The sequence below is a fragment of the Cyprinus carpio genome, chromosome A24 (assembly GCF_018340385.1).
Source record: "Cyprinus carpio isolate SPL01 chromosome A24, ASM1834038v1, whole genome shotgun sequence".
In the NCBI taxonomy this organism is placed as follows: domain Eukaryota; kingdom Metazoa; phylum Chordata; class Actinopteri; order Cypriniformes; family Cyprinidae; genus Cyprinus; species Cyprinus carpio.
In genome coordinates, this window is record NC_056595.1 from 16708864 (window position 1) to 16721450 (window position 12587).

At 36.8% G+C, this 12587-nt stretch overlaps 2 protein-coding genes and 1 non-coding gene across 6 annotated transcripts in view; 2 read left to right on the top strand and 1 right to left on the bottom strand.

The window, feature by feature from the left end:
* Positions 1–4969: 4969 nt before the first annotated feature.
* On the bottom strand, positions 4970–6062 carry LOC109086988 (ribosome biogenesis regulatory protein homolog). The gene has a single exon (XM_019101240.2). It carries the CDS (start codon positions 6011–6013, stop codon positions 4979–4981), a length of 1035 nt encoding a protein of 344 aa, XP_018956785.2. The 5' UTR covers positions 6014–6062; the 3' UTR covers positions 4970–4978.
* A 229-nt stretch (positions 6063–6291) lies between these two features.
* trnar-ucu lies at positions 6292–6381 on the top strand. The gene is given in 2 exon segments: positions 6292–6328; positions 6346–6381. It is a non-coding gene; the product is annotated as a tRNA-Arg (tRNA).
* Positions 6382–6843: 462 nt separating this feature from the next.
* Positions 6844–12587, top strand: part of LOC109086987 (DNA polymerase alpha catalytic subunit-like) — a 47528-nt gene continuing 41784 nt past the window's right edge. The window contains exons 1-16 of one of the 4 annotated variants that reach the window (XM_042714395.1): positions 6844–7020; positions 7728–7852; positions 7938–8034; positions 8111–8191; positions 8287–8402; positions 9442–9504; positions 9648–9749; positions 10005–10152; positions 10243–10393; positions 10535–10710; positions 10924–11036; positions 11125–11238; positions 11318–11392; positions 11490–11628; positions 11749–11903; positions 12031–12115. In XM_042714395.1, the coding sequence (XP_042570329.1) occupies positions 6972–7020; positions 7728–7852; positions 7938–8034; positions 8111–8191; positions 8287–8402; positions 9442–9504; positions 9648–9749; positions 10005–10152; positions 10243–10393; positions 10535–10710; positions 10924–11036; positions 11125–11238; positions 11318–11392; positions 11490–11628; positions 11749–11903; positions 12031–12115 (1789 nt within the window). In that variant the 5' untranslated portion in view covers positions 6844–6971. The remainder of the gene's footprint in view (positions 7021–7727; positions 7853–7937; positions 8035–8110; positions 8192–8286; positions 8403–9441; positions 9505–9647; positions 9750–10004; positions 10153–10242; positions 10394–10534; positions 10711–10923; positions 11037–11124; positions 11239–11317; positions 11393–11489; positions 11629–11748; positions 11904–12030; positions 12116–12587) is intronic. The other 3 variants (XM_042714397.1, XM_042714398.1, XM_042714399.1) reach the window with 3 other exon arrangements.

Sequence of the window (12587 nt, forward strand, 5' to 3'; positions counted from 1 at the left end):
TTGTGGATACTGTGTTCTATGGGTGGGGCAGATCTAAGTCTTTCTCCAGACGAACAGCTGTTCCTCAGGTGAGCTGCAGGCCACATATGCTGCAAGATGAGCACTGAGCAGACTGACTGTATGCATGCTTTTTTTGTTCTTATTTACTCTTTTGCAGTTTTGAAGGTTCTGAAGTGCAGTAGCACATTAATATGACATCAACAGTCACTGCATCAGAGGATTAGGGTTAATAAGGTTCTGTAAGAGCCCTGTATAAGGATCCAGGAGAAAGCTGAAGTCATTGTAAGCCAAGCTTAACAGATGGCCAAGGCATCTTATTAAGCTAAAAACTAAGAGAAGTCAGTTACTGGGGCTGATTCAATGGAAACAGTAGCAAAATGTTAATCTTATAATATATATGACATGCATGATGAGCACTTCATTTCAAACTTAAGTGGAAGGATTGCATTTTGGGGCTGTTCTAGAAAAGCCAGACTGGTCAATGGGAAGATAATTATTGCTGTTACATTGTTTAAATTTCAGTGCAGTTGTGTAGGTGGTTGGAAGTTTGTTGATTTTATTTTTTTGTGTTTTTCTGTGCAGCTGCAAAGCAAGAAAAAAGGGATTATTTTTATTTTATTTTTATTCACAATATAGAATTGATTCTAGTCAATATATATGTATAAATAATAATAATATACAAAAATATACAAATCAACCAATGCATAGAAATAGGCGTTTGTTAGAATTATGTTATTGAAGCTATTAAACTCAAATATACTGTAAAAAGATTGATATAGATCAAAGATTATAGTAGTGTGTTTTACAAGAAATTTTGCTGTCTAAAGTTTTGATGACTTTCGAATTTTATCTTATTCAGAAAAAAGACATTTGGAATTTTTTTTTCTATATCATAGTGTTTGGAACATATGACTGACACTTATTAATTATTAAATATTATTATTAATATTATTAATTTTTGTTGTTAATATTTTTTAATAAAAAGATATATTTTTAAAATATTTCTGTCACTGACTCAATAAATATACTTAATATAACAAATATTTATTGTTACTAATATTTACAAATAAAAAGATATATTTTTAAAATATTTCTGTCACTGATAGCTGTACAACAATATTTATCATGACCTTGAGTCATAATATTTACAAATAAAAATATATATTTTTAAAGTTGCTTATTTAAAAGCTTGGCAATTTTAAGAATCCCTCTTATATCTCACTATTTTTTTGACTTTTTCGGAGCCTGTCAATTTATTTTGCCAAAGGAAAGGAAGTTGCCTATAATTATGCATATGATATAGGGTGTTGATGTCATTAAACCACATCTCATTACTGAGATGCACATCACCTAATATGCTTAATTGGTAGTTTTAATACAGCTTGGAGTATGCATAAAGAGGATGAATGTCAAAATACTCATTTGCCTAATAATTGACAGTGTATATATATATATATATATATTATATATATATATATGAATATCATATAACTCCCTGTATATATATATATATATATATATTACCACACTGTATTTTAATAAGTGTGCATAATTAAATAGTGTATTTTTTTTTTATTTTTTTTTATAATTGCCCCAACTACTTTTACAACTTTTAACATTAAGACTACTTGATTAAATATTATGCTTAATTCTGTCTAAATGCAAATATATTTCTGTTACCTTACCACACATTACATGCTCCTTATACCAAAAGATGACATATAGTAGTCTTTGAATTATGAAAGAAAATAATTGTCTCCAGTCTCCCCCAATATAATATCACAGGGCTGATAATGAGGTATTAAGAATAGCTATTAAGAATACATATTCCCAATCAAAAACAGCTACTGTACTACTTCTCCTGTGCCTTAAGGAAGAGTCATTCACTCAGCCTGAAAAGCCCCATTGGTGGCCCCTGGCAGTGGCTATTCCTGTGGTGCTTGGACAAGATCCTCTGGAGCAAGCTGGGAGAGCTGTGTGCCTGGGCCTCACGTCTGACTGCCAGGAAAGCGCCCTCCTCCCTATCGTCCCCCCCAGGGGACTTGTAGCCTGCCTCTGCTGGGGAACACAAAGAGGAAACAACAAACACAGAGGCCCTGTTTATTCCCGATGACCCAGATTCCAGCGCTTTGATGAGGGGAGACAAGTGACAGGCTGTTCAGCATTGGTCCAGGACCATCACCAATCAAAGGACCACAGTGAGGTTTAATCTGCCATACCTTGACCGCTCAAAACAGGGTCTCAACAAGCCCCCCGAACCCAGAGAGTCACCACACAGGAATTCACACTGGTGAAAAGTGTGAAATTGCACTGGCAGCGTTGTTTTATTGGTTGAGAAAATGCATGAAATGACTTTCTATTGAATTAAGAACTGTATATAAACATATATGCTGCTCAACTACCGTTTAAAAGTTTGGAATAATTACGATTCTTATGCTCACCAAACCTGCATTTATTTGATCAAAAATATAGAAAAACAGTAATATTGTGAAATATTCTTGCATTTAATTTTTAATGTATTTATTATTATTTATTAATTTATTATATTTAAAAAAATTTTTACATTTATTCCTGTGAAGCAAAGCTGCTAAGCCATTATTCCAGCCGTCAGTGTCACATGACTTTTTAGAAAGCCATCAGGGAGGCTCCATTGTGCAAGAATTGATCAGGTCTGGTGTTCTGTCTTTGTGCATTGTTAGCTAATGAGCTATGAGCCACCTGTTTAGGGAGTGTGATGCTGGGACGGGGAGCAGCTGTGTGTGTGTCGTTGGGGGTCTACGGGCGTAAAGATCTGTAATTTGCAGACTCATTATGTATGATAGCAAACTCACCCCCTGCCCTCCCCCAGGATCACTGCCATTCTTAGTGAGCTCATCCCTCTAGAAACATAAAAACCAGCTAATCACAAAGACAAGCAGGTTATTTCGTCCTGTGCTAAATTGCTCCACTTTGTTAAGCAAATGTGCTGCAGAAGGAACATAGTGTATGAAATGTTGCTTATTCATTAAATTAAGATTTTGTGTTACTGTCTGGGCATATATGTTTGGCATAACTCAACTCAGTAACACGTCACCGTAAAGCAGCCCTGCTTGCCGTCATGCACGCGCCCGTGAACCCTTGATTCATGACGTCACCCTTACTGCGTCTCAGCTAGTTGCAGTGTGTTACCACCCTCTAGTGGACAGATTATGAATTACATATGTGATGGCTCAGAATTAAATGAAATATTCAATTTTAAAGACACTTTGTAATAATAATAAAAAACACTTTAAGTGTCCATTATAACTGTGCTGTTGAATTCAGCCTGTTTGTGAGATACACTGACAGAGAGCCATCTGTTTCCATATCTGTTTTTTTTTAATGCTGCTCATGAATCCAGAGCTTTTTGCTTATTTACTGTTCACACATAGCTTCTGTAATGCTTATGTCTTTTGATATATGCTGTGACAAATACTTGCAATATTCTGTTAGACACAAATATTAGTTCAGATTTGGAAAATAAATTATTCAAATGTTTCCAAGCACTTGTGCAAAAACAATGTTCATGCTGTGTTTTGAGTATAGAGTGCAAAGTAGATAGATGCAATATATAATATCAACTTGTGGTTTTGAGCCCAGTTACAACATGTGTATCTTAATCTCACATGGTGTATCAATAAACACCCTGCACCCTCAGAACAGCAGAGCTAATTGATTTTAGCATTAAGAGTGCCCTATATTTCTGCCCATTGGCGTGGGGTATTTGTATTGTGATTGTTTGACTAATGATGCTTTATGAATCTGACAGCAGTCAACAGATGGGCACTTCCCCTCCCAAAGCCCCCAGCTGATCAGAGATGGTGTCTGTGGTCAAACACCATCCATCAACTCAAGAACTAGTTATTCATTTGTTTAGAAAGAGCCACCAACTCTGCAGACGCATCAAAATTTTGAACATAAGGTGTCTTGTTTCTCACCTGGTGGATGAGTGAGAGTATTTAAGGTCATTAATTAAAAAATTAAAAAATCATTATAGTTGCTTATAATCTATCAAAAATGACAACAAATCTAACCATAAATGTTTAGGGGGAGTTTCAGTTTAGCACGGTCAAATCATGCACGGTTAGATGCAATGTCATTGTAGTACATTTAATTAAAAAAGCTTTTTTAACCAACACAATTAAACAGGCATTTAGATGTATGACATGAATGTACCTATAGACAGTAGCACTGATCCATCGCAACTGTCATTAGGGTCTGAAAATTAAATTATATTTATTCCGCATGGAACAAATAATGTAAAACTAACCAGAAATTAACAAATGCAAGAAATAAGAGATTAGAAGCATTATATAAATATATATAATTATGTTTTGCACTTCTTATATTAACAAAATACATCCAATTTCATAAAATAAAAAAATGCAACTTTATACATAAAGGTAGTTCATGCTAAATGGTAGTATAAAATGTAATTTAAGACTGTATTCAAGCAGAATGATTCTAATTATTGTATTACAGCACATATAATAAGCGGAGTATGTTTTGAATTTTTGGATTACTTTTTGGGCAAAATATGACCTACAATCTATGTTCTTCACAATATCCAACCAAGAACAGATGACATATCAGACAGGATTTTTTAATTTATTGAGAAATCACTAATATAAATAACAGCTGGTGATATTAAATCAAACATTCATGTAGAAAACACAGTCATTATTTTCAGTCAACTACTACACTCATGCTTTTTTTATAAAAACTGTAAGTCCAGAATGAAACCACATATTGAATGCAATCAAACTCAAGCACCAAGGCACTCAAAGCTGTGGCTGTAATATGAAACATGACTGTTTGTCATCACGTTCACAATATATATTTAGGATTTTACTATATGAAACCACATATTGAATGCAATCAAACTATATATATATATATATATATATATATATATGTATGTGTGTATATATTTAGGATTTTACTAACACTGCTGTAGATTTTAGCGCTTTCCTTGCTTCATGTGAGGTTTCTGTCCTTTGCCTTTGGGAGCCTTTCCCTTTCCACCAGCCTTTCCTTTTCCTTTACCAGACATGTTTCCCCTCCGTCCCTTCTTTCCAAAGCCTTGCTTCCTCTTATGTGCCGATTCCCTATCCTCTTCCCTCATTTGCTTATTCACAGCTTTGGTGATGTCAAGACGTGGCTTCTTACTGTCCATCACTTTCAGTAACTCCAGCTGTTTTTGTTTCTCACTACCAAAGTCACCAATAAGAGGCTGGAATTTTCTCCTTTTCCCAGTGTTTTTAGGCGTTTTCTCCTTGGGCAGGTTATCCTGGAATTTACCAACAGAGGCCGTGGAGATCTTGGCGACATTGACGGCTTGTGCCAGCTCTGCTTTGGACTGCCGAGGGGTGGGTGCTAGTCCCATGCCTGGCACCTTGATCTTCTGAGCTCTGGCGATGTTCTTGAGTCTGTTGTACTCATTCTTGGCCACTCGCTCCTTCTTGGCTTTATTCCTTTTAGCAAACTGGTCCTCACTGGGATCTGCATTCTCTGGGACCTCTATCAGCCATTCCTTGGTGTCATCTTTGGCACGTTTGTATCCCCATCGCCTCCTCCATTCCTTATGAACATCATCCCAGACTAAGTTGGTCTTCTTTTTCTTCTGAATGCCTTTCAGTTTGGCAAACTGTTCCCACTTTGTAGGGGGCTTTGGTTTTGGTGCAGGCTTTTCCCGGGGGAACGGAGTGGTTGGATCTGGCAGCTTGGCTACGATGATTTCTTCAACTCTTTCTGTCGGAAGTTTCCACATCTCGTTGATGAGGAGTTGAGTGTTATCTCTCGCTAACGAGCGCAGAAAGTCTTCCCGCTTGTTGTCTTTAAATTCCCGAGTGTCTAGCCGGTTTTTATCAAACGCAAGCAAATTACCCGGGTCAAACTCGAGATCTAACTCTTTGTTTACTGTAATACCTTTTAGCTTTTCAGCCTCGTCTCTCTCGGCTTTAGCGAGCACATCTTCTATGCTGCACGAAGCCATTTGGGTTCTAATGATACAACGTGGTTTTCCCACGTGTGCTGCCGCAAGCGGAAGTACTTTGTCAAAATAAAAGACCTGAAAACTTACTTAGAAAAGGTGGGAAAAACGAAAATGTAAAACAAATACAAAAATGTAAAAAAAAAAATTACACATAAAGTTTTAGAAAACAATAATATCTAATATAATAGTGCCTACGTATTATTTTTTACAAAATAACGTAGGGTACGTAAACTTCGAATGAAGAAAGGAGTACCGACACAGTTGAAGAGCGCCCCATCGGCTCTGTGGCGCAATGGATAGCGCATTGGACTTCTAGATGAATGAATGAGGTTATTCAAAGGTTGTGGGTTCGAGTCCCACCAGAGTCGAAGCTTTTGTTTTCAGAATCGATAAAAATGGAAGTTGAGTGTCCAGGTAGTCGACAAACATGGTAACACTTATACAGATTAACAACAAAAATGTTTCTTTAATGTTGTTTTAAATGGAGACGAATGCAAAATTGCTTCGTGTTATTTAGTTCTTGGTTTTATCATTGTTTTAGTGTCGTGTGTTAAACTGTTGTGTTTCGTATGTTGGTCAAGTCTGTAGACGCCACTTTGTGTCGAAAAAAAGACTCAAATAAAAATATGTTCTATTGTTTTTGGCTACTTTCTGCAAAAATATAACGTTAAATCTTGGTAAATGACAAATTATATTAGAAATGCAGGATTGTTTTTCCAATTATACAAATATTTCTAACTTAACGAAACACCAAAGTCTCAAACCTTCTTAAAATAATATATTGTCTAAAAACAACCTGAATCAGGTTTGTCTAAACACAAACTGAACTGGTTCGGATTGGACGGCTGCTGATGTCGTCATATCCGCTGCTCGAGTTTCCCCGGGAAGACCGACACTTTGGCGCGGAATCTGTTGTTTAGGCTCGACGAGTGAAATCAGCCACAATTTTTTTTTATTAATGGCTCCTGTCTCTAATCCAGATAAAGACATGGACGGTGGAGATTGTGGTGAGAGTTTTTACATTGCTCAGTGATTATTAGCTTACAGAATATTAATGCAGTTCATTCAAACAGGTAGCTTATTTGATGCCTGTACTGACAGCGCTGATACAATATTAAATATAATGAACTCAATCGCTAAAATATGCGTTTATGCAAATACGCGAATGTGTGATATGCTTTTGTTGAGATTTTGATGCTTCAGTCTTTGAATGTTAATTGAACATGAAGTGTTAGCGATGACATTAACAGAATGTTTCACTTTATAAGCATTACTCTATTCTAGCTGACACATAAATACACATTTAAATGATCCATTTGTAACTACTTCCTGTTTGTAATAGACTGTGACCCACAGAAGCTTTTTACATTTGCATTAACCTTTCTTTTAAATATGTTTCATAAAAAAATGTTTACCTTGGTCCTAGAATCAGTGTTTTATTGTTTTGGTTTCATATTTCATATATATTCATTTTTATGAATATATTTGTATGCCAGTAAAAACAGCATTATCATTATTTTAATAATAATAATAATAATAATTATTTTATTTTTATATTAATTTTTTTTTTTATTTTTTTTATTTTGTTTTTTTTTTTTTTATAATTTTTATTTTTTTTTGTTTCTCGCGATTTGTCATTTTACAGTTTTCTATATAAAGTGTTAAAGCATGTTGCAGTTTTGATTTTACTGAACCACATTGCTTTATCCCATAGACGCGTCCGACACGTGTGGCATTGCCACTTCACGTTCCAGGCGGGAGAAAAAAGAGAAAGTGGGGCGCAAGTCAGCTTTAGAGCAACTTAAACGAGCCAAGAAGGGAGAGAAGGTTAAATACGAGGTGAGTTGCATGCCAGATTTTGGTGTATTCTTGATGTACACGTCTTCTGTGCTGTTCCGGTGTTTTGACAATGTGTTGTGATCAGGTGGAGGAGTTCACCAGCGTCTATGAGGAGGTGGATGAAGAGCAGTACTCAAAAATAGTGCGGGAGAGACAGGATGATGATTGGATTATTGATGACGGTCAGTCAAATTTCCATAATTCTGCTGACCTCAGTGCTTAAATGGGCACCAGCTGAATGTCTGTTATCTTTGTCAGATGGGACAGGGTATGTGGAGGATGGCAGAGAAATCTTTGATGATGATTTGGATGATGACGCATTGGAGAAGAACCCTAAAAGTAAGTTCGTTTTATTTTGTCAGTTTGCAGTATTAAGCATTGTTCCCCGAGTTATCCTAACCAGTTATTTTTGTTCTCTCTGTGACTGTAAACAGGTAAACAAGGTGGAAAGGCAGGGGATTCGAAAAAGAATGTGAAGAGAGTGTCTGTCAGTAAACCCAACAGCATTAAAAGCATGTTCATGAATAGCAATGTGAAGAAACCTGCTGAGGTAAGAGTCACTTTGCCACTTTGTGCACAGTTTGGTACTCCTGCATAACATTGGCCTTTATGTAAATGTTTAAGTCAAAGATTAATTAAATGAACCTGCACTTTAAAACCCTTTAACTGTCACCACCCAACCCCCTATTTTAAAATAGGCATTAAAGTGCACTATCCAAACTTAAATCGTTGTAATTTATGAACATTTTGGAATATAAACCTAAGGTTGGTCTCTTTTTAAAGAAGAAAATTAGCAGATTTTGTCAAAAAATTGAAGTATCAAAAAGTTATAGAAGTTTAAAGGTACTGTAAATAAAATGTTCTATATTAATTTTATTTTATTTTAATTATTATAACTATTTTACATAACATGTTTTACTCTAAAATTGGTATAACATTAAAGCCTTGTGTCTAAATAAGTTATGTTCCAAATTTAAAGTTGATATGAAAAAAACTGGGGTTCCTGTGAGATTTTATTTAGGGCGTCATACCACAAACAGCCACTGGGAGCCATCAAAAGCTACTTGAAATTTTGCTTAATGAATTTTTCTCTAGATTTCTCTGTCAATTTTCAAAAAAAAAAACACCAAATATGGAATCCCGAGACTCAGACCTTTCCAATGATATGTTTGTTGCCAAGATTATAAGAAGTTTTGATTCTAAAAGACCGTAATTCATTTTGCAATATGACACTTGACACTGCCCACTAGGGGGAGGGACCTCCAATAAGATTTTAAAGTACCTTTTCCATGGTAACGCAATGTCCGATTTCAAAAAGGTTTTCACAGGATGAATCTTGGGCTTCTAAGCTTTCAAATGATATTATTCAAATAATTTATGATGATTACTAAAAGATTTTATAGAGAAGGAGGACAACAAAAAAAAGAGCGCCAAGCGTCCCACAGGTGGGACGGTGACAGTTAAGGGGCTAATAGTTAAGGAGTAGTTCAAACATGAAGGAAAGTTCTGTCATTATTTGCCAATTTGGCTTCTGTAATGAAGGTCAGAGAGGTATAACAGAAATGTCTATATCCATGTTTGCATTATAGAGACATGTGGATTTGTCTCAAGATGATTTGCTGGGAGATATTCTGCAGGACCTGCACTCTGAGGTGAATGACCTTTTGTATCAAATCAATAGCTGTCTACTTTTAATACAGGCATCCTGTAGTTGCTTTTTTATCTACAATGTTTGTATTACAGTATGTCAGGCATTGCAGGTTTATGACCTCATGATCATTTGAATGTTTCACAGAAGCCGGTTTTGCTCACTCCACCACCAGTCATTACTCTGAAGAAGAAGAAAACACTGGGAACCCCTATGAATCCATTTTCAGTCAAACCACAGGTTCCAAAGGTAGTTATCCCTTGTTCAAAATGGTTGAACATTGATTTGCTTGGTAAGACTGAAAATACATGCAGTTTTTAAGAAGAAATTAATATTTTCATTCAACAAGGATGCATTAAAATGATCAAAAGTGACCGAATGAGAGAATATTAAGCAACTTTTAAAAAATAGATGAGAAGTTACATTATAAGTTGCACTTCTTTAGATAGTGTTAGATTGTTTATAAAAAATTGTCACTATTAAAAGCCTTTGTCCATCTCTCAGGAGTCACCTGAAGTCCAAACGTCGAAGCCCAGACCTGTGGTGACGCGGGTTCCTCCAGCTGACCCTTCACCCAGGTCCTCTGCTCACGTTCAACCAAGTAAACCAGTTGCTACACAGATAAAGAAGCCCAAGACAGAAGAGCCGGAAGGTATATCTGCCCTCTTTCATTCCTGCAGTCTTTGGGTGCAATTTCTTAAAAAATGTATTGCTTTTAATTGTAACTGAAATTTGTATTTAGAAGAGGCGATTGAGTTTGAGGAGATGGACTTTGATGAGCCCATGGAGGCAGAGAACATTGAGGAGGAGCCAGTGAAAGTGAAGGCGGAGCTTGAGACCACACCCACTGTTAAAGTGGAGCCTAAGAATGAGCCTCAGGATGAGATGTTAATGTATGTCTGCAAAACACACAGGCTTTGAATTAAGAATAGTATTTGCATTAATGTGACAATCTTCCTACAAAGGGGCCACAGACCCTTTGCAGATTAGAGAAGGCCGTTTTCTGCTATAACTGTCTAGTTTGCGCTCCTCAGATCTGGACTGGGTGGTGGTATGGCCTGGGAGAAGATTGAGGAGGACGAACCCTTTGAGACTCCTGTAGAAGTGCAGGTGGACTCCAGCCAGCTTCCGCTGATGGAGGGACCTGACGGAGATATGGTCTTCCGCTTCTACTGGTTGGATGCTTTTGAAGACCAGTACAGCCAACCTGGTGTGCATCTCCTGCTCCATAATTTTGCATAATACATGTGCACACAAATCCATCCTAATGGTTTTAGCTCTTTTCTGCGACCCATAATTGATGGTTATATAATCAAATCAAGTGCTTGAAATTCAAATGCCCCATTTTTATTCCTGCATAATTGCAATGATTTGATAAATACCAAAGGGGTGTTGTACAGTTTATTTATGTTTTCCTCTGCAGGTGTGGTGTACCTGTTCGGAAAAGTCTGGATTGAGTCAGCTAAAGCACATGTCAGCTGTTGTGTTGCTGTAAAAAACATTGAGAGAACAATGTATCTCCTTCCCAGAGAACATGTAAGACCACCTTTTAGTTGATGTGCATATTCAAAAACATGCACATTTAATTCACTTTTTTTTTTTTATTGCGTTGCTGTGTTTTTAGAAAGTGAATCTGGCAACTGGCGAGAAGACAGACAGTCCAGTAGGAATGATGGACGTGTATGAGGAGTTTAACAGTCTGTCAGAGAAGTTCAGAATCATGAAGTTTAAGTCCAAGGTAATTGCTACTACCAATCATTTCTGTTTTCTGTGCTACAAATATAAAGTTATGAAATGTTCATCTCCTGTTCCAACAGCCAGTGGCAAAGAACTATGCCTTTGAAATCCCAGATATCCCCTCACAGTGCGAGTACCTCGAAGTCAAATACTCTGTGAGTAGACGTCTCTCACTTATACACTCAATAGAAACTTCCTGGAATCTTGGAGTCGGAGGCATTTTTTCGTGATGTGTGTGTTGTGTTTCTGTAGGCTGAACTTCCTCCTTTGCCATCTGAGCTGAAGGGGTCTACGTTTTCCCACGTGTTTGGAATCAACACCTCCAGTTTAGAACACTTCCTCCTTAACAGAAAGATCCGTGGGCCTTGCTGGCTTAATGTGAAGACCCCTCGTGAGTCTTTCTTCCAAAATATACAAACATATAATTGCAACAACTGCACGCTAGGTAAAGCTTGATAATTGTCCAGATACTTTACTCATTTACTGTGTGCACTCTTGCTATGCCCTCTAGAGCTGAGCAGTCAGCCTATTAGCTGGTCTAAGGTGGAGGCTGTTGCACAGAAGATTGACCTGATCACAGTAGTTAAAGACCTGCCGCCCCCTCCTCTGGTTGTTATGTCCATAAGCCTGAAGACTGTGCAGAACCCAAAGACCCACCAGAATGAGGTAAAATCTGGGTCTGGTCCCTCTGATGACTGATCATTGAATCATTCCCCATTAAGTCGTAGCTCAGCTGCAGTATGGCTTTAAAGGAGTTCATTCACTTTCTTTGCTTGTGTCTTGTCTTGAGCAGATTATTTCCCTTGCTGCCCTCATTCATCATAATTTTCCTCTGGACAAAGCTCCACCGCGGCCCCCATTTCAGTCCCATTTCTGTGGTGAGTTCCATCACTCAGCATTTTAATATTCATGTGAGAGTAATACCCTGAACATGAAGTCCAGAACCTGCTTTGTTTTAACCCTTTTAATGCATTTAGCTCATTTTTTTTTAGTTAGATTGATCTCATGCAATACACTTGGTCATTTTTACTGTCTCACACACTTTTAGGACTGAATTTTCTTGATAAATATGAGTATACAAGTACAAACTTACTATAAGCAGACAAAAAAAATGTATGTGACATGACAAATAAACTTAATCAAATTAACTACAGTAGAAAGGGGTGACGAAAGACCAAATAGTCTAAATTCAAAAATTTGGCTGTGGTTTGATAAAGTGGACGTTTCACTGCTGCCCTTTATTAATATTGAACCATGGAAGCAAGAGAAATCGATCATCTTTGCATCATAAAAGTGGAACTCTGTGCAAGTAAAATAATACATTTTGTTTGAAAACATAATTTTCATATA

Excerpts from the sequence above, each read along its gene's own strand:
- LOC109086988 (XM_019101240.2), bottom strand. The coding sequence starts at position 6,013 with ATGGCTTCGTGCAGCATAGAAGATGTGCTCGCTAAAGCCGAGAGAGAC.